General features: G+C 41.0%; 1 protein-coding gene across 1 annotated transcript in view; it reads left to right on the top strand.

The window, feature by feature from the left end:
- The first annotated feature begins 737 nt into the window (after window positions 1–737).
- The window catches only part of fn1a (fibronectin 1a), a 34008-nt gene continuing 9000 nt past the window's right edge, over window positions 738–25745 (top strand). Inside the window, exons 1-33 of the mRNA XM_062431204.1 lie at window positions 738–1017; window positions 2023–2148; window positions 2270–2407; window positions 2712–2843; window positions 2977–3114; window positions 3823–3981; window positions 4491–4688; window positions 4837–5019; window positions 5716–5892; window positions 9570–9725; window positions 10959–11087; window positions 11335–11478; window positions 15039–15160; window positions 15258–15426; window positions 15826–16011; window positions 16270–16398; window positions 16597–16686; window positions 16782–16976; window positions 19446–19724; window positions 19917–20180; window positions 20435–20529; window positions 20944–21112; window positions 21242–21328; window positions 21595–21786; window positions 22412–22684; window positions 23342–23456; window positions 23595–23665; window positions 23756–23845; window positions 24013–24279; window positions 24386–24502; window positions 24872–25036; window positions 25143–25298; window positions 25468–25581. Coding sequence (XP_062287188.1) covers window positions 888–1017; window positions 2023–2148; window positions 2270–2407; window positions 2712–2843; window positions 2977–3114; window positions 3823–3981; window positions 4491–4688; window positions 4837–5019; window positions 5716–5892; window positions 9570–9725; window positions 10959–11087; window positions 11335–11478; window positions 15039–15160; window positions 15258–15426; window positions 15826–16011; window positions 16270–16398; window positions 16597–16686; window positions 16782–16976; window positions 19446–19724; window positions 19917–20180; window positions 20435–20529; window positions 20944–21112; window positions 21242–21328; window positions 21595–21786; window positions 22412–22684; window positions 23342–23456; window positions 23595–23665; window positions 23756–23845; window positions 24013–24279; window positions 24386–24502; window positions 24872–25036; window positions 25143–25298; window positions 25468–25581 — 5155 coding nt within the window. The 5' untranslated portion in view covers window positions 738–887. The remainder of the gene's footprint in view (window positions 1018–2022; window positions 2149–2269; window positions 2408–2711; window positions 2844–2976; window positions 3115–3822; window positions 3982–4490; window positions 4689–4836; window positions 5020–5715; window positions 5893–9569; window positions 9726–10958; window positions 11088–11334; window positions 11479–15038; window positions 15161–15257; window positions 15427–15825; window positions 16012–16269; window positions 16399–16596; window positions 16687–16781; window positions 16977–19445; window positions 19725–19916; window positions 20181–20434; window positions 20530–20943; window positions 21113–21241; window positions 21329–21594; window positions 21787–22411; window positions 22685–23341; window positions 23457–23594; window positions 23666–23755; window positions 23846–24012; window positions 24280–24385; window positions 24503–24871; window positions 25037–25142; window positions 25299–25467; window positions 25582–25745) is intronic.

Here is a 25745-nt window from a genome sequence, read left to right as displayed (position 1 = left end):
CAAACATCCAATGAACTATCACAGAGGACTAAAGAAACAAAAAAATATTCGTATTGAAGAAGCTGGAATCTGAAAATTTAAGCAGTATCTTGAAAAATGACTCATCAATTGATCAGTTATAAAAAATAGTTGCTGATTAATTGACTTTATGTGAATCATTGCAGCTCTAAACCCATTCTGAACTCACAGGTCCTTTTAGGTCATTTTCTGCATAAACAATCACAATATTAATGCACACCAGATTTTTCTTGAACAAAATGTAGGTAAACTGAATCCATGTCTAAGATAACAGTAAAGTTACAGGTTGTTTGTTTATTGTATCCTTTGGTGACATTTCTAGGTAGAGCAAGGGAGAACCAGGAGGCCTTAAATTAAATCACTTTAAAATAAACAGTTTGATTATTGTTGTAGGGGGGGGGGGTCAAAATCTGTTATGGCTTTTATGGTTTAAAAGTTCCTTAACCTTAGTGTAGCAAGTTGCATGGAAGTATTTTACTTTATGGGACTACCATATAATTTTCACATAACATTTGTTCAAACAAGGCAAAGTAAGAACAGAGTTTACAACTTGGAATTTGTGAAACCATCTTTGTCTGCTTCACTTCATGCTGCGTGGGTAGTCTGTCTCTTTTGTTGCACCTCCCTCCTCCGGCACAAAGTAAGCCATGCCCAGATAAATCACTCCCACAGACTGGTAAACCTGCACACTGGGGCCAGAGACTGGAGAGGAGCAGACTGAACGGGAAGATCAAGAACGAGGCATTGATTAAGAGCTAAGATCTGCACCGGAGCCGACCTCTCTCCGTCTCTGAAGAAAATTAACTTTGCACAAGGAGAACCTGTAGTAACCGCGCTTTGCATCGATTGAGTGCATTTAACAGGAGGCTATGTCCGGCAGCACCATAGCCAGGGTGCTTGTTGCGCTCTGTATCGGGAGCGCGGTGAACTGCATGCCCAAAGGGACGCACAGGGATCGGCGACAGTCTCAGCAGCATCACGTCTCCTCAGTATCTCAGGGTACGTTTGTTTTATTCAAAGTTATAAATCAGATGGATTTCATGCAGGAGGGAAATGTTTCCAAATCTTGGACATCAGATGGGCTTTATGGTGTTTTAACAGTTAATTAGAAAAATGTTTTTTTGAAGAGTTAATTGCCACTTTTTGTTGTTGCCATGGGATACAGCGTAATATGATACAGTCTAACTACAGCAGAGTGGTAAAACGTTTGGAAACATCAGAGTTTAGGTGATTCATTGTGTAACCGACTTATAAACATCACGAAATCATAATCATAGTTTTTAAAAGTAATCTCGGATTTTAGGGGCAGTGTTGGTGTAGTTTCCATTCCAACATTTTTTCAGCTCTCCTCAGTTTCATCTGTGTGAATACTATAAGGATCAAAGCTGCACAGAAAAAAAGGGAGGCAAGAAAAAAAACCCCACTTGGTTTCCAATTGAAGCTTAAAAAAGGAATAGAATAAACGTTTGGGGGAAAAGGAGATGTTGATGGCAAGTGAAGTCCTGAGATGTGAACAAAGAACATGCCTGGTAGGGGGGGGGGAAGTGGATATTATTCTCCACTCTGTGCAAATGATTTATTACTCAGGCTGGGGGCCCTTTGAAGTCAAGTTAACAGTTTCACAGACAAGAGTGAAGTCCTGTACTACAATGAAATGTTGATTCCAAATTAGCGTTTACTTGGGATTCATTTGCTTTTTGTCTTTTAAGCAATGATAATGGCTGGCGTGTGTTTTTATTGTTTGAGTTAGACCATTTTTTCCAGTAGCTGCATTTGGTTTTCCGGTTTGTAAAAGGACTTGGTAACCAGGTAGAGTGTTTGTGGGTGTGTATGGGTGGAGAGTGTTTTTTTTCCCCCCTCACATTTTCCTTGTGCTGTATGTGTTTTGGTGTAGGAACAAGCAGAGTGGGTGTTTTTTTAATTTGATATCCTGCTGCTTTATTCCAGTTTGTGTCAAACTCACAGCATAAAAAAAATCTGTGCTCTCCTTCTCCCTCCTGCCAGATGGCTGTTTAGAGAACGGTCATTTCTATGGCCTTAATGACCAGTGGGACCGTCCATACTTGGGCAGTACTCTGGTCTGTACCTGCCACGGAGTCGCTGGTATCAAGTGTAAAAGCAAACCTGAAGGTTAGTTTGTGTGTAGGATTTAATGTAATAAAATTCTTCCTTTGTATCATTTCCAATATATTGTCCCTCTTCCTTAAACAAAACCACACATATCCTTTTCCTTTTTGTTTTCTCCCTGTAGCAGAAGAGACATGCTTTGATAAGATCAACCAGCAGTCCTATACTGTGGGAGAAACCTATGAGAGACCCAAGGATGGCATGATCTGGGACTGTACCTGTATTGGATCTGGGAGGGGCAAGATCAGCTGCACCATTGGCAGTAAGTTGGTGTGTTCGTGTGCCTACTCTAGGAGGAGCTGCCCTGCTGGCTGCTGCCATTAACTGTTCCAACCCCAGACCACACATCCTAGCTCATGTGTTTCTGTGTATCCCCTGGCCTACCAGACTGATGCCAGTAAACTAGTTAATCTCCATATTCTCCATGGCTGATTAACGACTTGTGCTGTGCAGCTGTGAGTGGTAAAATAATGGTAGAAAATGTCTGAGTCTGTGTTTCTTTTGTTTATATTCTTTGGCCTTCATTCCCTAAACTAATCCTTTTTTCCCCTCTTCTGTCCACCCAGACCGCTGTCATGAAGGTGGGGCTTCATATAAGATAGGTGACACCTGGCAGAGACCCCATGAAACAGGGGGCTACATGTTGGAGTGTGTCTGTCTGGGTAACAGCAAAGGAGAGTGGACCTGCAAGCCTGTCTGTGAGTCATTCAAACAGCCACTCTCTTAACAAATGACTGTATCTGCCCAGTTGGGTCACTGGCTGAAAATTTGGGATATACAGGGGATTGATTAGTAAACATAAGTAGTTCAGTGAGTGTCTGTTTCCTGCAGCTGAGCGTTGCTATGACAACTCGGCGGGAACATCCTATGTTGTTGGGGAGACGTGGGAGAAGCCGTACCAGGGATGGATGGTGGTGGACTGTACCTGTCTGGGAGAGGGAAGTGGCCGCATCACATGTACCTCCAGAAGTAAGAAACCCTTTATTTATGTATTTATTTATTGCATTGATCCATCCCCTCCTTATGATTTATTTTTCCATATTTCCTTTTTGTGGATTAATTTGGTTTGTGTCACTCTGCCTGCATTGGACAGATTAGAGTCACTTGAATGAATCCAGCATTTACTCTTTGTCTTGCAAATGCACACATGTAATTCTACCTGTCAAGAACAAACAAACTGAAACATGGCTGTTACTGAACAAGTCACATGCGTCTACACACGTATCAGTATAATCCTCCTCATCGAATGCCACACATATATGCTCTCTAGCCTATACTGCCAGGTCTAAAGGCAAGGTGTGGCTGATTTGTTGCAGGACTTTAACAGGCTGTGGAGGAAGTGTTTGCTAGTTGTGGTTCTAATGAGAACCATTACTTACATCCTTAATGGGACCAGCTGATGTAACAGATGAAAATGAATGCAATTCCCTATTGGCTAGTTGTCACATGCATGGCTTCAGGGTGGCCTTAGAGTTTTTTTTGTGAGTGTCATCAAGAGATTGTTATCACACATGTGTTCAACACAAACTGCTTGCATTCAAGAGGAATCATTCCCCAAACAATCACTGCAGACTTTTATGCAAGCACCACATGTTTCCTTCTTTAAAATTTCCACCAAAACAATAAAAACTTCATGATCTCTTTCTAATGAATTCATCTTATTCCCTCCTCTCCTAGATCGTTGCAACGACCAGGATACTCTGACCTCCTATCGTATTGGAGATACCTGGACCAAGAGCGATGCCCGAGGCAACCTGCTCCAGTGTCTGTGCACAGGGAACGGCCGTGGGGAATGGAAGTGTGAGCGACATGCCTCACTTCACACCACTGGCCTAGGTGAGAACTGATAACATCCTTGTCCTGCTGTCTGTGCGGAGAGAAGAATGTATACCAGAGACAGATGCTGGGAGAAGCGGGGGGTGTGAAGTGCCAAGTGTCCAAGTGATGAAGTGAGAAAGACGTGTCTTGTAACTCATGATCTTGACCGCATGAGAAAGAGAGACAGGAGTTAGGGGAATGACGAGGGAATGTTATAGGGGAAATATGTGCTTGAAGTGGCTTGAAGTGATTATTGGGTGCCAGACAGAAACACATGCTCATAGTGACTCAGGGACAGTAAAAAAAACGGAAATGGAAAGCATATTTTTTTCTGTGAATGTGACATTCCCAGCGAAGGTCTCTTGCAGGCTAAATGAAAACAAGGCAATGCATAGATATTTTTGAGTTATACTTTTATATTCAAAGATGCTCTGTGTTGTTTTCAATCATTTGAGAATTTTATTGAGATTTTATGTGTTCTTCGAAATTATTGCTGCCTCTGAACCTAATCTTACATTTCATTTCAGGAACTGGATCTCGTGTAGTCACTAACATCCAGCCTGCGGTCTACCAGCCATCCACTGTGTCTCAGGTTCCCCAGGATGGACCCTGTCGGTCAGATTCAGCACTGTCTTACTTTATCGGCCAGCGCTGGATGAAGACCCAGGGAACCAAACAGATGGTCTGTACCTGTCTGGGCAATGGAATCAGCTGTGAACAGTGGGGTAAGAGATGTTCTTTTGTCTTCAGTATCCCAGAGCACTGGTAATTACAGATGTCTTCAACAATGGCCATAATTGACAAAAATGTGCCTATGTTGTCATAAGTCGTGTAATATTTACTATGTTCGTGCATGTTCCTGTCTTTTTCTAGATGGACCAGCTCCAGTATACGGTGGCAACTCCGGTGGTCAGCCCTGTGTGTTCCCATTCGTCTACAAGGGAAAGACCTACCACTCTTGCACCTCTGATGGACGCAGTGACGGACAGCTCTGGTGTTCTACCGCCTCCGACTTTGAGACCGAAGAGAAATATTCCTTCTGTACAGAGAAGAACGGTGAGCTGACGATTTGTGCCGAACTGTGTGATTTAAAATTTAAAAAAAAAACTGAGTCAGTTGTAGCTTGTTAATATTATTTATGGTAGTTTGTCAAACTACAAACTGAAATGATGGGCTGTTAATGCGGGGTTAATATTCTCTGAATACTGATTTTTGTATCATTTTGATGTTGGAAATGATGGAGAGTGGGTGACTGAGAGTGAGTCTTCCACTTGATGCGGGAATGCTAGCTAGCAGCTAAGTCTGAAAATAAGTTCCTAACTTGTTAATGTTATTTGAGTGTAAATGATCAACAGCTGGTCGATAGCAAATCTCCCAATTCAACTTTTAATTATGTCTTATCATATTTTTGTGATGTCTCCGTCTGCAAAGCTAATGTTAGCGCAAAATGCTCACGCAGACCTATTATCATCATTACTACAGGGGTCATCGGTAATATAAAAACCTTTATTTATTGTCAAACCTCACTTATCATTGGTTTATATGATTATTGACCAAGTATACCACTAATGTAAAAGCCTATTTAGCAAGATAAATTGGTCAGTTTTTCCATAAAAACAACAGTAAACAACCACATCACATTTTACATTTAGGATTATGTTTGGCTTAAACTTAACTTGTTTTATACAAAGTATATCTTAAATATACGCATGGAGTTTATACATATTTGAACACTGATCTTGTTTTCAATAGCGGTTGTGGCAACCCGAGGCGGTAATTCTAATGGTGCCCTGTGCCAGTTCCCCTACCTCTACAATGGCCGAAACTACACCGACTGCACAGCAGATGGACGTAGAGACGGCATGAAGTGGTGTGGCACCACAACAAACTTCGATGAGGAACAGCGTTTTGGGTTCTGTCCCATGGCTGGTAAGTGTGTGTGTGTGTGTGTGTGTGTGTCTTCCTGTTTGTTTTCCTCTGAGTAATGGAGAGGGGGACGAACAGAGTCCATATGTTGAGTATAGAGGTGCTGTTTCAGGGTGTGTGGTTCTGAAAGACATTTTAGGCCACGCTGTTCAGGATTAATTTTAAAATGTCATTAAAATGTATATTTGAAACAAAACAAAAACGTTTAAATGTCTTTTTTTTGGAATAAAACACATTTCTCAAAAATTGGCAGTGGGATCAACCAAATGTCATCAGCAAAATGACCAAATGTGGATCAGCTCAGCAGTTTACTAGTCATGGGGGTAACTAATGTGATAAGCACAGCTAATTGCAATGTCCCTCCCAATCTTAATTCAAATGTATCTCCGCCCAGTCTGAGAGAGATGACATGGCCTTTGAATTAAGACCATTCTTTGACAATGAAAAGATTTGATGAGTGACTTAATTTGCATGAAAGCTATTATCAAAGTAATGTTAAAATGGAGTCAGGCCTGATGGCACAGACATAATCTAATTTACAGTTCTTACACCTTTATTTATAGCGTAGCCAAACTTGCCTTGTAAGAAATGTGTTGTGTTGAATTGGTGTCAATTAGGTCTCCATGAGTAACAAAAGGGGCTGAAGCCAGTGAAACACTGGGGGGTCATTGACACTGCACTAGTGTTTGTGAAGGAGTAATGAAATGGTAATGATGATGCCAACAGGCTGTAAAATGATGAATGCAAACTCTGAAAATTTACAGGACTGCTGTAGATATCAGAGCTATGCATGTTTATGTCATTGTAATCTAACATAGAAACCACATAATTACATCTGTTGTTAATAGTAAGTCAGAGTTTCTTGTAGGTGCGGTGCCAAAGCCTCTTCACGTAAACACAACTGAGTGGTCCTAACAAATGCAAGTCTTTGGCTTTACTGTGGAAGTCTTCAAAGGGGAATCCAAGCTAGAAAATGGCTTGAAACACTGAAGTTTAACTCAGGCATTGCATGAATTACGTTTTTGAATGGTGTGTAAATAATCTGATTGTGGTTAGATGTAGTGACACTATGACACAATATCCACAAACAGGAAGGAAGGATTGCTCCAATTTATGCAAAAAAAACTTCTGAGTTACTGGTAAACTCTTTGTTAGACTTCAAAGTAAACAGATGGAAGATGGTCTCATCTGTTTGGCAGCACACTGTAAAATGTGGATGGTAGACAGTGGAAACATCTACATGACTTATCTGAGTCTTTGAACTCTTAAGAAAAATTACTTTGTTTTATCTGTTTATCTCATTTGTAGTGTGGCAAAGCAGAATGAGCATGCTCTAAGCAATTCACATGTTTGAATCTCGCTAAAGTCTTGAAGTCTGAAGTCAATGGATTTAACTGTGTGCAGATGTTTTCAGTTGATATGATCACATCTAACACAATAAGCCTACAGAACAGTAATCTTAATACGTTATATGATCCACTTAGCAAATGCATAGCAAGTATTGTGCACATTTTACAGCTTTGTTTATGGTATAATTCTCTTTAGGATTCTTAATGTGCCTTCTTTGGTCCTGTGACCCACCTTTGGGCCAACACCCTGTTGTTAAAAACACTCCGTCAACACATAAAGAGGGAAAAGACAGCACGCATGCCTTTATTAGAGCAGGTCGTTTGTGGTAAACAAGTCCAGCAGTTAGTGCACCAGGGGGTCTTTGATATTGACATTAATGACTTCACAAGGATTGTCAAAACAAACATGGTGGTTGAGATGTTAATGGTGACGATTAAACTTCTCCTCCACCTGTGGCATTCTTCTACATAGGTGGTTGGAAAGGCTGTTGTGGTGTCTGCCATGTTCTCTTGGGATGGTAGAGAAAAAGTCTACTGCCATCAGCCCAAATCCAGGGTTCACCTCTTTTATGCAAACTGCCCCATTTACATTATTAGATCCACTGTTTTCTCTCTACCTTGAAACAACTCAAAACATGAACAAAATCCCTCTTCAAAATCAGAGGGAAGGTTTCAGTTTTGCACCAAGAAAGCTATTTCTCAAATTCAGCCAAATATGTCAGCATCAGATCTCTTGATTAATCTTCTCTGTATCTCAGTTTGAGTGATAAATCAGTTTTTCCTGGAGAAAATTGTTAAGGCCCCCACATATGTTATCTGAAATGTCCAAACCAGCCAGTTTCAGGGACTTAAATCTATATTTATTTTGGGTTCTCACAACAAGGTTGAGTCCAGGCCAAATTTATTCAGACCCTAGATAACCCTTTGTAACTGGAACAGATTAAAGCAGGTTTAAAGGGCTTTCCGTGTCTGGAAAACAGACATGATTTCATACTGTAAAAAGGAAGCAGATCACCCTGAAGCTATAGGGCGGGGTAAAAGCACATCCAGACATAACCTCCAATAACTTCATCACAAGTGGTCAAGAACATTGAACACATGCCATACTGGGCACAAGAGAAGCACTGTACAGTAATTAAAGGGGAAAATTCACTCTGAAACAGAAATCGCATATGTTTTTCACATAACGTTGGGCTGTAATGCTTTTTTATTTATATGTAGGGGGAAAATTAGCACAATAAACATTTAAGGGGAAGAAACTATGTATCCATATTTTAAACTTTCTATTAAATTACTTTTATACCTTGTTATCAATGAAAATATGTTGAAGCTCAGCAGCCCTTGCTGTGATAATTCGAAGGTCTAAATAAGGTTTAGCCCTGGAGTTGACCAGAGCATATCTTAAACTGGCACTTGACTGTCCTACACTGTGTCCTAGATATCTTGAGTCTCATCATTTTCACCACAGCCATGTTGCAAAGCTACCAAACAGAGTCCCAAGGATCTTTACTTCCAGGAACCAGATGGCCTGGCTCCCGCCCAAACTCTGCCTGTCATAGAACAGCCCTGGCTTGACTCCAAGATAGCAGATCTGCCCTCTACAGTATCTCTTCCTGCTTCTCCTCCTTTTCATATGTAGGCTCTATATATGTGCATGCATGCATGTCAGTTTTGTCTGCTCCTCTACCTGCTCTACAGCGCCTCCATTAGAGCCATATCAGTCATTTAATCTGCAACTTTCTGCACATTGTTTCTGTCACATACAGATACTCGCACATAAATGCAGGTCTCTGCTTGTCCCACCCACCTACACAAACTTTCTACCTTTCTGATAACAGCTACTCAATTTTAATTAATGGAGAACACATGGTGAACACACACAGTCATTCCCCAACACAAGGGCATCTGACAGCTGTTTCTGGCTTTACATCCAGGGAAATTTTCTTTCCTATCGACACAGATGTTCACTGGTGGTTGTATCCTCTACAGCCTTATAAGTGTAGGGTAGAATCAGGGATCTGGAAGGGTGATCATTCATTATAGTGTGTTAGTGTCTGCTTTTATCTTGATGCTGGTATGCACTGCTTTTAGGCGTGTACGATGTGTTATGATGTGAGCTTGAGCGTCTGATTATTTTGAGTGGTGAATATTGTTTTGTGTTTTCAACTAAAGTTTTAATGTTTTTCCCCAAAAGTCCAAACTTTTTAGAAAAATGTATCCAGCACTTCAGCATAATTAAACACAAACAGAAATGAAATGTGTTGCTCCTGTTGTCAGAGTGAATCAGGATCCTGACACTCTTAGTAATCGGCTTTGCCTTGTGTGTTCTAGCCCATGAAGAAGTATGTACCACCAGCGAAGGGGTGATGTACCGCATTGGAGACCAGTGGGACAAACGCCACGAGGTTTTGGGTCACATGATGAGGTGTACCTGTGTTGGCAATGGGCGAGGAGAATGGAGCTGCGTTGCCTACTCCCAGCTTAAAGGTATTTGTGTGTGTGTACACGTGTGTATGTAGGCGAAAGAGAAAAATGGGTTGCAAAGAGGAAGAATAGGTGAATGAGAGTTGCTGAGGTGGAACTGTTTATGTCTGTGTGTCAGGAGTGGTACAGTGATTTTAAAGTGTGGGGATTGTAGGGGTGGGACAAGCACACTGCAACCTTCCTTGCCCTCAGCCCATGGTCTAGACTCCACAGCACACCAAATCAAAATGAATGCCATTCACGACCATATGCAAATAATACAGAGTTCAATGTATGTTGTAGCACCAAGCCCTTTACCAGCATTCACAATATCATAGTAGTAAGTATTGACTTTAGGCTTTTTAGTGTCTTTTTTTAGAGGCTTTTCATAAAAAAGACTTAAATTCTTTTTTTTTCTAATTTCTTCCATGATACACAACAAGGTGAAAACTTAGATACTTTGTCCAACTTGACCATACGTATTACTCAAAGCCAGTGTTAGTGGGTGAAACTGGCAAGAACACAGCAGCTTTCACATTACAAGAACAATAATCTACTCAAAACCAGTGCCTGAAATAAAGAAGGGCATTAAATAGCCGTTTCATACCTCTGATCTGTTAATCCCTAATATGTTATCACAGCCAGATGAAGCACTGTTTTGGGCCTGTTGGTCAACTGACTGTGATTGGCTGGATCGCCGTTAAATCAATCTTGACCAGTAATGTAGGTTTTCAAATATGGGGAACTCAGTTTTGTTTCCTCAATGACCACCTAAGGAGAAAGTGGGAGGTGGAATCATGTTTCTGTGAAAGTGCAGGTATCGCAGCAGCCATAACACCTGCAGCTGCGATGCGCCTGCTGTGTGTGTTGTTGTAATTAGAGAGTAATATTAGACTTCTCTGACTGAAGAGGTGAAAGGTCATGTGTTATATAATCACTCACCTGCCAAGAGGTTAAGATGAGCCTGCACACCTGTGCTTTGTGGGCCTCCCTTTGCACCTGCACCGCACACACATGCACACACACACACACACACACACACACACACACACACACACACACACACACACACACACACACACACACACACACACACACACACACACACACACACACACACACAATAAAAAGACTGTTCAGCAGAAAAAATGTGCAAAAGCAGTGAGATACTTAAAAAAGAAGTTTTATTTTGTATTTTGCTCCTCCATGTCTTTGCATGTCTTCCTATATCCGTATTTGTTTCTCTGTCTGTTGCAGACCAGTGTATTGTGGATGGTCTGACCTACGAGGTGAACCAAACCTTCACCAAACAACATGAAGAAGGCTACACGATGAACTGCACCTGCTTTGGACACGGCCGTGGCCGCTGGAAGTGTGATGCCATTGGTGAGTTTACCTGGTTACAGGTTTATGTCTTAGCATTTGTTTAATGTTTCCTCAGTCTCGACTAATACATCAACATACAGTATATTTGAATGAATGATCCAAATTTGTGAATGTTTTTCTTTCTACTTTACTCATCCACTTATTGAATAATCTCCACTCAAGCTACATATTTAACCATGGGTTTGATAATTCAGTATATTTACGTGTACCTGTTGCCTTACCTGGCTTTCTGTGACTCTGTCCTCAGATCAGTGCCAAGAGCCAGAGACACGAGCCTTCTATCAGATCGGAGAGTCTTGGGATAAAGCCATCAATGGAATCATGTACAAGTGTTATTGCTATGGCAACGGCATCGGAGAGCTTAGCTGCGAGCCCCAGCAGTCCTACCCTGGTAAGATGTTAAATATACACTGATATGGGATGATGTGATGGTGTCAGGGTGTTAGGCTATGATGGGCAATGTTGCAAATCAATCATCAAGTCAGCTCTATGACAGCATTGCATTTGTATATGATTTTTGCGTCAATGTGATGATGGAGCTTCATTTATCAGGTATGCTTTCTTTATTGTTATTTAATTTGCTGCATTAGCCTGAAACAGACATTCATGTCATGGGTTATTTTACGCATTAAAAGCTTCTGATTTGATTTCCCCATCATGAATAGATGTTTAATCCTCAGTAAGGATGTGTTCAATACCATGCTACCACTGATAGTAAAAAGAACTAACTTACAAATTAATGTGAAAAATGTTTGTTTAAGTCGCCTTTTAAACTGAGGCCCTTGACTTTGATGTAAAACAGACAGAGATGGGAGGGGGTGTGATTTCCTCTTTTACAAATACACTCCGACTCTCAGCCTTTGTTCTTGCGAGCATGTGGTACATCCCCTGTGCTGTTACCACAGCTGTACAAAACACTACGGTGCATACAACCCCCTTATCACACACACACACACACACACACACACACACACACACACACACACACACACACACACACACACACACACACACATACACCACGTGCACAGGCACATCTCTTAAGCCTGTTTAACATCGGTTTTCAATTTTGTGGATTTTTAGCAAATCACTTCAAATCTAACCTCATCATGTCTTTGAGTTTTATTTTCTGTTTAGCCTTTAGCCAGGATCATGCAGTCAAGCTTCATTACACAACATTATGTATCCATGATAGTCATGTTACCTCATTCGTGCTGACTTGAAACCTCACTGCACACCAACATTTACAACATAATCTTCCTCACAGTTTAGTCTCGACTTTAAGTTCTCTCCTGTGTTGGTCTGGGTCCACTCAGAGCCTTTTGTATACTTCCGCCTCCTTTCTCATTACAATTTACAAAAGGGCTACACAGTGACCAATTCGTTCAAACTTTCAGCCACTTTTCTTTCTGCAGTTAGGATTACTTAAGTCAAGTTATAGCTTTTTGTATGTCTTTGTAGCCCTTATTGTTTTTTTGTTAGGGCATCCCCAAATAAAGCAACATGTAATGTTTTTTTCCCCCCCTATTTTCCCATAATTCTTCATAAAAATAATGGTGCATATGCATGATGGGCTTTTGTGGTATGTATTTGCTATTTAGAGGACCCTTAAAATCTCCCACAACATGCATAAATATGTCATTACAGCCCCAAGAGAGGCAGTGTAGCTCTGCTAGTGGAAACAGAGCTTCAAGTTTGACAAGTCTTACGTAAAGGAACATTTGAATTCTTACTCATTTGCTGTGTGTTAAGCAGGTTGACGAGAGAGTCAAAATGTAGGGCACTATTCGGCTGTAAGTGACTATAATAGCAACCAGCTGTGAAGTTGCTACGTGTGTGTATGTGTATGCTTGTGTGCCTAGGAATACAAAATGCAGCATGCTAACATTTACAGACAGCAAGAGGCAGATCCAGACTCCAAGTTAGCTTACTGAGTAAAACACCATAAAAGGTAAAAATGGAAACCCAAGTGCAGGATTTTTTTTAAAAGGTTTTCACTAGTCTCAGATTCAGTCCCATACTGATAACATCTTTTTTTAAGTGTTGTTTTCTTTTCTGCTGTCTGCGTTTATCTCACTTTGTCTGTGATGCATTTTAATCTTTAGTGGTATTTCTCATGGTTAGGAAGGTTCCCTCCACATTACATCCCTGTACTGTCGTCCTTATCACCATTTTGTGGTGCATCTGTCTGAACCAAGTATGAATGTTGTGTCTATGCGTTCAAAGCAAAGGTGAATGTGTGTATGCATGTGTGTGCTTGTAGGTTACACACATCCATATGTAGTTCTGGGAGAATGTGTGTGTGCATGTTGTATATTCACTGCAAGTGCGCGCATCCATTTTCATGCGCGCCCCACATCTGATTCTATGTAACCCTTACCCCCGCCAGTGGCCTGTGGGTCTGTAATAGCCAGTAATTGGTCCCAGATTGTTTTTGAGGTTTGCGTATCTGCGAGCAACTTCTGGTTAACCGAGCCACTTGCTCAGAAACTTTGATTACAGGTCTGCTATTTGGAAAAGTGGTTAGAAAACCTCAGTTCTTTTTAGAAGCTACCAGTTTCTATCAGCATAGCTTATGTCAGGGGTCTGCTCCCCACATGACTTGTGTTTACATTAAAAATGACTTGATACCCTCTTTTTCATTTCCGAAACAAGAACAGACACTGCAGCTTTTTCTTCTTTTGTGTTTAACCTGCAAAGCCTTAAATACTCATCAGAGCACCACTTTTGCAGTGTAAAACAATCAACTCTATCCAGTGTGCTGTCAGATGTCGTAATAACACAAAACACATATTTGAGCTCCTGTCAGTTACAAAGCTAACTGCTGCAAGGTATTCAAAGCAATCAACTGACTTACACAGACGTGGGACAGCTGTTTAGAGTTGTTTGGCAGCGTGGCAGCGAGGTTCGGTGAGTTCAGTTAGGCACACAAACCCATGTTTGTAGGACTGAGAAGGGCTTATCCAGTACAATAAATGCCATTATATTCCCTGTTATCAGTTTGGCTGTGTTGTTGTCAGAAGGGTTTTTCTCACACTGGAGGAGGTTCATTATCTCCAACAATGTCTGTTTTTTCAGCATGCTTTTTATCTTCACCTGTTGATTCATTCAGGCTATACGCCTATTTCCATTATGTTTCAGGTTAAATTTGACAAAAGGTCATATCAGATTGTAAATACAATTTGTGTTGATATTTGATCCAGTGTTTTTATTATCATGTTTGATTCATATTTTTAAGGTTTCCTTATCTTTATAATTATGGAACTTAGTTTCATTATGCATTTCATTTTGCTTTTTCTAAAAATAAACTAAGGTTTACAGTTGTGTCCAAAGTACACAAATCTGAACTGAGGTTAGAGCTCCAAAATTGAAGGGCAGATTATGTCTGTCACAGAAAACTGTGAGAGGTTAATATAGGGAGCTTATATTTAAGATTATTGATTGATTTTCACTGCATAGTTATTCTATTATTTGTGCCTGTTATTTGTAAAGTGTGTTGCTCTTCTGGGAATGAACTGCTCCTACAGCAAAGTAAGAATTGCAAAAGAGCAGGGAAGGTGAGAGGAGAAGGTTAAAAAGCAGAGAAAGTAGAGTAAAAGTCTTCTCTGCTCCATTTGCTGAAACCTGGGCAGGAATCTCACAGGGGTGTGCTAGTTTGTCCTCAGTCTTTCTGTGTTCTGCTGCACACTCACTGCTAAATAGTGGTTATGTAAAAGATTGTAGAGGAGCTGTGTGTAGCCATGTTATATGTTGTTTCTTCTTGTCATATTAAGATTTAATTAAGATATGTGACATCTACAACATTGAAAAAGTCCTCTTCCTGTCTGATATCTGTGCCTACAATCATGTTTTGATGATGTGTTCACAGACTGTGAAACTCATGGCCTGGTCTGGTCTGGTCTGATCAGCTTTGCTCCTTATATCTACTCACCCCTCTGCCTCTTGTCTCAGGTGGTCAGCGTCCCGTCCAAGTCCTCATATCAGAAACAGGAAACCAACCCAACTCCCACCCCATTCAGTGGAATGCCCCCTCCTCTGCTCACATCACCCAGTACGTCCTCAAATGGAAAGTGGTGAGTTTACTTAAAGAACATCAAAGCTACAGCAATGCAAACCTTAATAACTCTGACATACGTAATTTTTCTAACATCCCATCATCACATTTTACAGAAAAATACTAATACCCCATGGAGGGAGGTGATGATCCCTGGTCATCTTAACTCCTACACCATCTCTGGTCTGAAGCCGGGCATTACCTACGAGGGACAGCTGATCAGCGTGCTGCGCTTTGGACGCCGAGAGGTCACGCGCTTTGACTTCACCACCAATTATGGATCACGTGAGTTGAATGAGTCAACATTACTTGCTTAGTTGACACAACACTGTTAAACCCAGCGTGTTAAGTATGTCCTGTTTATCTGACCACCCTTTCCAAGTGGAAGCAAGTTTAGGCGTGGGTGGTTTTTTTTCCTGCATGTCACTGCATCTAATCCTACCCAACTTTTCCATCATGTGCAAGGTACAAAATATGAAGATGTGTTTGCAATATAATAAAAAATATTTTTTGAGCCCTTTATTTATGTTAAAATTAACCTTTTATTTGACCAGGAGTTCCCCATAGTGATATAAAATCTTTATTTCATGTGTCTTGGCCAGTGTTGCCAGTTCTGATCTCAGAGGCTGCAAGGAGCCAACTCTCGTATTTTCCATCTTCTTTCTTTTTCTGTCCCTTCTGTAGTGGCTACAGCTCAAGGCGAGACCACCCCACCTCCGCCTATGGTCGACACCTCAGAGTCTGTGACAGAAATTACCTCAAGCAGCTTTGTCATCTCCTGGGTTTCTGCCTCCGACACGGTCTCTGGTTTCAGAGTTGAGTATGAGCTCAGTGAGCTGGGACAGGGCACTGGACAACCCCTGGTACTTGGTAAGTGCAGATGTATAGACACACATATATGCAAACATGTATTAAAATAGCTGAGGTGCATTTAAATTGAAAAAAGATATTCACTATAATTTCTCAGATTTTGAAAGCCTTAATTCAACAGATTTTTTTGTTTTAGAAATGTTTAAATGTATATTAAATACACACTAATTGCTTCAAGCTTTGTTTGGGTGCCGATGCATATACTCAATTTTAAATAATGCATAAAGTTGATATTTATATGTTTTTTTCTCCTATCAGACCTGCCGCGTACAGCTACCTCAGTGAACATTAATGAGCTTCTGCCAGGGAGGAAGTACACTGTTAATGTCTATGAGGTTACAGATAGTGGGGACGACAACCTCATTCTTTCTACTTCACAAACCACTGGTGAGCACACAAAACACATGCTTTCTCTAATTTCATTTTCCCATCTGGCTTACTGCTGCTAGACTGAAATACTGTTTTGGACCTGTTTTGGACAAGCAAAGTAATGAACTCGGGCCAGGGATTACAAATCAAACGATCCAGTAAAAATGAAAAGGTTTTTATTTTCCTTGTCTTACTTACTCTCCATTTATTCCAAAGCACCTGATGCGCCTACTGACCATGAAGTGGAGGATGTGGGAGAATCTTCAATACTGATTAGCTGGGAAAAACCACTGGCTCCCATCACTGGTATGTCATGGCAAATGGAGCTGACAGTATTATGAGTCCCAGCCAAAAGTCCATCACCATTCTGTTGTTAATATATGGTCGCTTACTCCATGCAGGCTATCGCGTTGTCTACACACCATCAGTGGAAGGGGAAAGCACAGAGCTGACTCTGCCTGATACAGCAACATCTGTGACTCTGAGTGACCTGCGACCTGGGAAATTGTACAACATCAGTATCTACGCTGTGGAGGACAGCCTGGAGAGTGAGCCTATCTTTGTACAGGTCAACACCGCTGGAGATCCACTGCCAGGTAAATGACTGCGATGTGTGCAACAAAGATGACCTAATGATTATGTAAAAGGTTGTTTTTTCTGTGAGTGTATGTTTCTGAGTCTGTGTGAGAGAGAGCAAGACAGGTGATAAAGAAAGAGCTTGTCCAGAAGGAAAAGTCTTTGGACTAGTTGGATGGATTCCTGGAGGAGCAATCCATTATATATATGTGTCTTTTTCTTCTTTTAAGCCCACACTAACAGTCTCCATGTGTGTCTCCAAACATTGGTCTGTGTATTCATGCAGTCTCTAGAGAACCACTGTTCTGTCAAGGGCTTATATTTGCCAAAACATTGTCTTGGCCCAGTAGAAAAAGTGACTTCCAAAAGACCACAATATATTTCTTGAGAGAAAACTGTTGGCACTTTGGTCTAATCATTTCCATAGTATCTGGAGAGGTTGTTGGTGCTTTCAAATATGTAGAGATTAATCAACTATGGGAAATCCTATCCCCTTTGTTCTGTTAGCACCACGAGTGGTGTGCACTGACCAAGAATTTCCTTTTTTAGTAATTTTGACCCTTTAATATCATCTCTTGATTATATGTCCACCCTGTTCTGCACTATTAGTTGAATCATGTGAATTTGACTTATTACTGTTGTCATAATGGCACCCTCCAGAATCAACCTGCAAATCATCTTGTGGCCCATTTAGCGATTTAATGTAGAAGTTTCCAATTCCCAATACTAGAAGTAAAAGAGTTTTCCAATGGAAAGTGAAGTCATTGAGTTCACAGCTGTTGCGCTCTCATTCTGCTCGACTGGAGTTATGTAAAACTTTTCAGTCTGCCAGGTCCAACATGCTGTTGGCCGAGCTGCGCAGATGCTGGAAATGTGTATATGTGAGTGTGTGTGCTTGTTTGTGCAGCGTGTGTGATGGAATAAAGAGACATGACCTAGTTGAGAGTGTGTGTGTGCTGCCATCTTTCAATAGACAAGTGAATCTCCCTCTGCTGTGGCAGATGTACAAATGGCAAATGGACAAAGTCTGAAACCTGGCCTGAATCGTTTGTAATGACGAAAGGGTCATGCACAGTCAAGACATCCCCATTCATCTAGTCATCTTGACGACTTGATTAATTATTTTCTTTTGGGATTTTTTTTTATTTTATCCCCTGTTTCCTCTCCATAATATTATCTCATTTTGCCGTTTGCCTCCATAAGCCGAGTATGTCTTTTTATTTTTCTGTGGACTCTCTTTTATGAAAGTTCTACCATCCAGTCTGTCCAAAATATAATGCTTTGTAATGCTTTGATACCTTGTTTGCAAAAATTCTGTTAACATGGTCATGCACCTGATATATTATGTATACATAACCCTTCTTTGATGGTATATCATAAAAGCACAAATGAAAGTGTTTATAGGACGACCTATTTTTAAATCTGTTTTAATGATAAAAACACATCAATGAGGTCACATAATTATTTTATCTACGTTTGAATTTAATTTCCACATACAGTATCTAACCTTGTTTAGCAGATAATATTTCAAATAGGACCTAATTACTTTTCCATTGGAGTGTCTGTTAAATGTGACAAAAGGCATCAGCATTTCTGTAACATAAAGGATTTATACAGTTTGACAAATCTTGCATTCATATCCTGATACTTAACAGCTCTTACAGAATCTAAACAGTAGGCTCTAATCTAAACATACATTTTATATTGTGGTGAGCTGCGTTTCCTCTCTGAGAAATGACATGTTGACTGTCTACATGCATTCTCAAGTTTATTTCTAACAGCTGCATGAGATTTATTCCAGCTATTCCAACTATTCACAGTTGGGATTTAGACTCACTCCGCACTAAGCTATTCCATGAACATAAGGAAACATGCATCTGAGTAGACGCATGTTTCCTTAAGTCAGAACAAGTGAAACACATTGAAGGTGCAGTGGTGGCATCTAGTAAAACGGACTTGGCAAAGATTAAATATAATATTCATAAGTATGTTAATTAGTGTACAATCACCTGAAAATCACTCATAGTGTTTTCGTTAGCTTAGAATGGGCTGTTTATATCTACATAGGGAGCAGGTCCTCTTCCAAAGAGCCTGCCATGTTGCACCGCCATGTTTCAAGTAACCTAGAACATACAAACAAAATACTGGCTCTAGATAGGGCCTTGCACATTTTCACAAGTTTTCACAGCCACCGTAAGTTCCCCTACATGCTTGGAAGGGTAGGGTTGGGGGGAATAGTAGATTCCACTAGATACCACTAAATCCTACACACTGCACCTTTTAATACACATGCATTAGATGTATCCAAGCATGCACATGAAGGCTTGTGATAAACAGTTACTTTACAATGTCACTTCAATCCTCTGAATCTCTTGTTTTAAATCCGTAATAATAAATGTGGGCAGATGTTGGTCATTTTCTTTCATCTATATGGACATTAAACAATTCACATTTTAATAAGCATTTTCTTTTTTTCCCCCTGTCCACAGAGGAAGTGGTTTCTCCTACAGACCTGCAGTTCTATGAGGTTTCAGATAAAAAGATCGTTCTGACGTGGTCTGGCCCATCCACCGTAGTCTCAGGTTACCGGGTCACGGTGGTCCCTGTGGATGAGTCTGGTTCCCCCCAGAGAGAGATGACTGTGCCTGTCGGCCAAAACTCCTACATTGAAGTGACACACCTACAGCCTGGAACACTCTACCGCTTCAACGTTTACACCATTCACAACGGAGAGGAAAGTTTACCACTGATTGGGGAGCAAACCACAAGTGAGTATGACAAACCACCCCCCAGCCTGCATGAGCAAACGTGGACATTGTGAAAATAGCAACTGTGTGGAACGTAGGACAGTAATCTGGAAATGTATAGCGTGCTTTGAAAGAGTTGTTGCTATGGTCCCAAAAACCTTAATGTATCCCTCACTTTTAACACTAACAGGGTTGAACATCTCTTTTTTTCAGAGCCTGATGCCCCCACAGATATCCACTTCAAGAACGTGACTGAGGACAGTGCTGTGATGCTGTGGTTTGCCCCCCGTGCCAAAGTCACCGGCTACCGTCTCTTCCTCACTCTTGAGGGCTCTACCCCTAAGCAGCTGCGCCTGCCTGCCCGCCTTACTGAGTACACCATCCTCAACCTGAAGCCTGATACAGAGTACACGGTTACTCTACATGCAGAGCAAGACAATACACTGAGTGCAGGAGAGACCACTGTGTTTAGCACTAGTAAGTGTCTGAGTCCTTAACAAATGAGTATTAAGTACTGTGGGGACTTTGCATATGGTTAAGGGGTAATGTTTTTGTTTGACAAAGTACAAATCAGCTATTGACATCTGACAGTAAATCCCTAAAATATTTGTAATGGTATTGAGTATTTTGTGAATTGAACACCCACATATACATGTACAAATTCAAAGATCTTCTTGCATATCATGATGCAAAAACTGATCCAAATACATGTGTACTCTCTGTGTTTGTAGACCCACCCATGGGCAACGCTCCACATTTCAGCACTGATGTGACTGACACCTCCATTATTATCTCCTGGACTCCAGTACCCCGCGTTGGATACAAGGTACGCTCACTACTTATACACAGCATGCACAGTTAAAGATATGAGGAGGTAGTGTATAATGTGCTCACTAGTCATGATTTTTTATATTCTGCAACCCACGCATTCATAAATCTGACAGTGTTTACCATTCTCTCTCTTAAAATCAGCTACTGGATTCTTTGATTGCCCTTACATGCAAATGATTTCTCTATTTGCTATTTAAAGCACATCTCAGTTATTCTTGCCTCAGGATAGGCCCCTTTAGAGTTAACTAACACTGGAGCTACAGACATCAGGGACGGATCTGATTGGTCAGAATATGTCACACTAGAGATGAGAATGTTCTGCTGGTTTCCATGTTCTTGGGAAAACATTGACCTCTGACCTTAACCTCCTGTATCCCTCCTTTTCTTCATCTATTTGCATTAATCTCAGTTGACAGTGCGTCCCAGTGAGGGTGGAGAAGCCCCTAGGGATGTGACCTCTGACTCAGGAAGTATTTACGTTTCTGGTCTGACTCCGGGAGTGGAGTACACCTACAGCGTCCAGCCAGTTGTTAATGGCCAAGAGCAGGGAACCCCAATCACACGCCGCATTGTTACACGTAAGTATAAACCAATATATACTGACTGTCACTTTTTATTCCTATCTTTTGCTTTTAGGTTCTCTGTTCCTCCTCTTTTGTTTTTGTTCCTCTGCTTCTCCTCTGACTTATCTCTTTCTTCCTCTCCAGCTCTGTCTCCTCCTACTGACCTCAACCTGGAGTCTAACCCAGGCACCGGAGAGCTCACTGTTCAATGGAACGGAGCCAGTACACCAGGTACAAACACATCAGCATACCCAGATGTGCATGAAAAAGAAATCAGTAGGTGACACTGACCATACTATGAATAAGCAATCTGTGTATCTCTTATGTGACCTTTGATTAAATATTTTTAGTTTGATTTATTGCTTTTCTTTTGTTGACTGATTTATCCATCTGTCAGTGAGGCACAGTCTCTGAATATGTTGCTAATCTGATCCAGCCAATCTTTTCAGCATCCCATCTTTTCTCATGTGATGCATCCACTCTCTTTTCCCCCTTAGACATCACTGGTTACAGAGTAACATGCACTCCCACCAATGGGCAGCAAGGAAACAGTGTGGAGGAGTTTGTGGAGGCAGGGGAGAACTCCTGCACCCTGGAGAACCTGAGTCCTGGAGTGGAGTACAACGTCAGTGTTGTGACTGTTAAGGATAATATGGAGAGCACTCCAATATCAACTATCATTACACCAGGTGGGTTTGAGAGATAAAGTGTGTGTATTCAACATGTGAAAGTCAAAAGAAGCATAATTTCAATTTTCATGCAACTCTGCAAAATGCTGAGATAGATACTATTTACAGTAGAAGAAACATTTCTAAAATAACACTTTATGTTGAAAGTCAATATGTTTCAATGGCACATCAGCTTTCAACGTTTCAGCGATACTAGCTCAGTTTTCTCAGCATTGCCACTCTAACAGTACTAGAGAAACAGTACTAGGACTGTTTTGCAACACTAACGCTTGATTTTCTAGGTATATATTAAGATTTTTTAATGGAGATGCTTCATTGAATAACAGTTGAAGCCTCACCAAATTGTAATATATATCAGGAAAATCAGCAATGGCATTAGCTCTTCCATTGGTGTGATATGTTGAATATCAACACTCCACTGGAAGTTGACAGTTTTCCTGCCCGTCTTAACCACTGCTTCTACTTGTCTTTTTTTGTCTGTTGGTTTCCTCTTTCTGGCCCTTGTGTTCAACCACTTCCCCTTCCTCCCTCCCGCAATTGCCTTTTGTTTGTTTGGTGTTTCTGCTGTCTTTTCTATTTCTTTCCTCTTCCCTACGCCCCCACAATCCTTGCTCCACCTACACAGAAGTCCCACAGCTGACCGACCTCAGCTTCAATGAAGTGACTGACAGCTCTATCAGCCTCAACTGGTCACCACTGAACACCACAGCCATCACTGGTTATAGGATCACGGTGGTGGCAGCCGGCGAGAGCGTGCCCATCTTTGAAGACATGGTGATGCCATCGACTGGTCATTATACAGTCTACGGGCTGGAGCCTGGTATCGACTACGACATTAGTGTGATCACTGTGACGGAGAACGGCGAGAGCGAACCCACCACGGTCACACAGCAGACTTGTAAGCTCTATGTTTCTGCCTAACTGAAAAGATTTCTTCTATTTTGAATATTATTAATAAAACACACACTTTTTTAAAAATGAAATACTCGTTTTAGAGTACCCAAACAGCATTTTCTTTAGATGCTATCTGAGTTGCCTGTGATGGCTTCACAATCACAAATCACAGTGTGTGTGTTGAGATTAAATAACGTAATGAGGTTCTTATTAACCCAATGACACGGTTCTTCAAAGCAAACCTTTAAAGTTGGTGATTTAATTGCACTGCATGCTGTGTTGTCAGTTTATTAATCTTCTGTCTGTGTGTGTGCACGTGTGGAGCATCTGGTTTTAGTTGAGGGGTTTCATACTGAGACTCATTTTGTCCCCCAATGCAAACACTGCATGTTCTTTCACTTTTATAATATCGTAAAACTTCAAACGTGGATTTACACTTACATACAAACATAAAAAACAAAGGGTTTTCCCTTTAAAAGATGACAGTATGAACACTTTTCCCTGTTAGTTATATCATTATTATCTTTTTTCCCCTTTATTTGGTTTATTCTTGACAGATCATTTGTTTATAGAATGACTACATTTCTCTTATCACCTTTCACTTGAGCAATAGCAAATCTGTACATCTGCCATGACCTTATGAACCTTTTTTTCCCAATAGCTGTACCAGCCCCCACTAATCTGGGCTTTGGCCAGGTTGGGTCAGACAGTATAGAGGTCACCTGGTCCTCTCCCCAAGTCCCCAACAATGCTAACATCAACAACTTCCTCATTAGGTAAGAGAATACATGTAAAGCTCAATATTGTATATGTCTAACTCAGATGTTGTCTTGAACACACGCTGATTTTTAGTACATTCTTGTAGAAAACATAACATAAACATAATTTAACATCTCCTCCTCCTTATTATTCAGGTATCACCCCATTGACGATGAAGATGACATTACAGAAACCAGCACAGGAGGCAACAGCGTGGTGCTGAGGAGTAAGTTCTAGCAAAAAATGGCGAATTCACAACAACACACACACACACAAACAACTACATTTGTATTTATGTCTTCTTCACTGTTCACAGATTTGCTGCCTAACACTGAGTATCTGGTGAGCGTGGTGTGTGTTTACGAGCAGAGGGAGAGCTCGCCAGTCGTCGGCACCCAGAAAACAGGTACGTCTTATCTGATCTGGTTTGACATCAGTAGTATCAGTCCAGAAAAAGGCACTGGTATCTTAAAGCAAATGAGACTCATCATGAGACTCATCATTTGCTCTGTTGCTAATGATTTTTCCCCCAAAATTTCACCCAACCTTTTCTGTATCTTCTTCTTTCTTCAGCTCTGGATTCACCAGTTGGCCTACGTTTCTCTGAGATCCACACCAACTCCTTCACCATCCACTGGCTGGCTCCCCAGAGCAGAATCACAGGTTATCGTATCCGTTACCAGATGGTCAGTGGTGGACGGTCCAAGGACGAGAGGCTGCCCCCCTCAAGGAGCCACTTCACTCTAACAGGACTCACTCCAGACACTGAGTACCTGGTCAACATCTTCGCAGTGAGCGGATCACAAGAGAGCGTGCCACTCAATGGAAAACAGAAGACAAGTATGAAAACTTGTTCACCATGTTTATATATATCACCAGTACTGTCTTGATTTTAGTCATTATAATGTTGTTAATGTGTTCTTTTTGTGTCTGTGTTTTTTTCCAGTCTCTGATGCTCCCACAGACCTGGATGTGCTAGACTCCTCTCCCACCAGTATCACCGTTCGCTGGGACGCCCCTCCTGTCACCGTGCGCTACTACAGGATCACTCATGGAGAGACAGGTGGGCTAGTAATAGTTTTAAGAAGAGAATCAAATAAGGTAACATGGGAGTCAGTGCAGCAAACTGTAAAATAGGCTCCTATGGTTTGGTAGTGGAGCACCATGATGAGATCTAAGACTCAAAAGACTGATTTGATCTGCCAAATCAGATTATTCCTTTTTTTGTTTTTGTTGTTTACGTATTCTTTTTTTTGTGTGTAAATGTTCTATTCTGACATGGAAAGTATTTTATTCTTATTAAAAGAAAATTATATTCATGATTTTTTTTTCAAAGTAAAGATTCCCATCACTGTATCTGTGTATCACCAGTGTTTTGATTATTCAAATACTGACTTCTCTTAAATATATCACATTTTCAATCTTTATCCAGGAGGTCACAGTAATCCTGAGATGTTCACAGTCCCTGGCACACAGTCCACTGCAACAATCAATAACCTGAAGCCAGGCACTGACTACACTATCACCGTCTACGCTGTAACTGGAAGAGGAGACAGCCCGGCATCCAGCACTCCGATCTATGTCACGCACAGGACAGGTACAGACACTCACACGCTGTAAGAAGCAAAACAATGTCAAGTATTTCCTCCCTATGTTTCCACTCATAGCTTTCTCCTCCTCATCTCTCGATCCTCCTCTCCCAGGCGTTGACTCTCCCCCTGACATGAAGGTGATGGATGTGAATGACAACAGTGTCACAGTGAGATGGAGCCCAGCCCATGGCCCGATCAAGGGATACAGGGTGACTGGGGTCCCTAAAAATGGACAGGGTCCGTCTTTCACTGAGGTGGTGGCTCCAGGTATTGTATTTAATAAGAATCTTCAGTATGTAGTGTTTTGTCTATGTTAGAGCTCGATAAGCAAGAAACAAGACACAAAGTTTACAGCTTCTCCGTTTAGTAAAGTCTAATCAATGTTTTTTTGTATTTTTTGGTTCTGTTTTTCTAATGTATTGCTTCTCTTTTCCAGACCAGACAGAGATTACTTTCTCAGGCCTGATGCCTACAGTAGAGTACACTTTGAGTGTTTATGCTCTGGGACAAGATGGAGAGAGCTCTCCAATGGTGGTGAATGCTTTAACAAGTAAGGGTTTACCATGTCTAGAGAGATATTTGTAAAATATTGTTTCAGTTTGTGCTTGTTTGGCAAAACAGCCCAGTTACTGTTCTAGTCTGAAGTGACTGTCTCAAAATATGGAGCATTTTAATGTAATTGAATTTGCAGTATATAGTTATTATATAATCTCT

The sequence above is a fragment of the Scomber scombrus genome, chromosome 13 (genome assembly GCF_963691925.1).
Source record: "Scomber scombrus chromosome 13, fScoSco1.1, whole genome shotgun sequence".
NCBI lineage: Eukaryota > Metazoa > Chordata > Actinopteri > Scombriformes > Scombridae > Scomber > Scomber scombrus.
The sequence above is the reverse complement of the archived record's forward strand: the minus strand, read 5'-3'. Positions and strand labels throughout refer to the sequence as shown.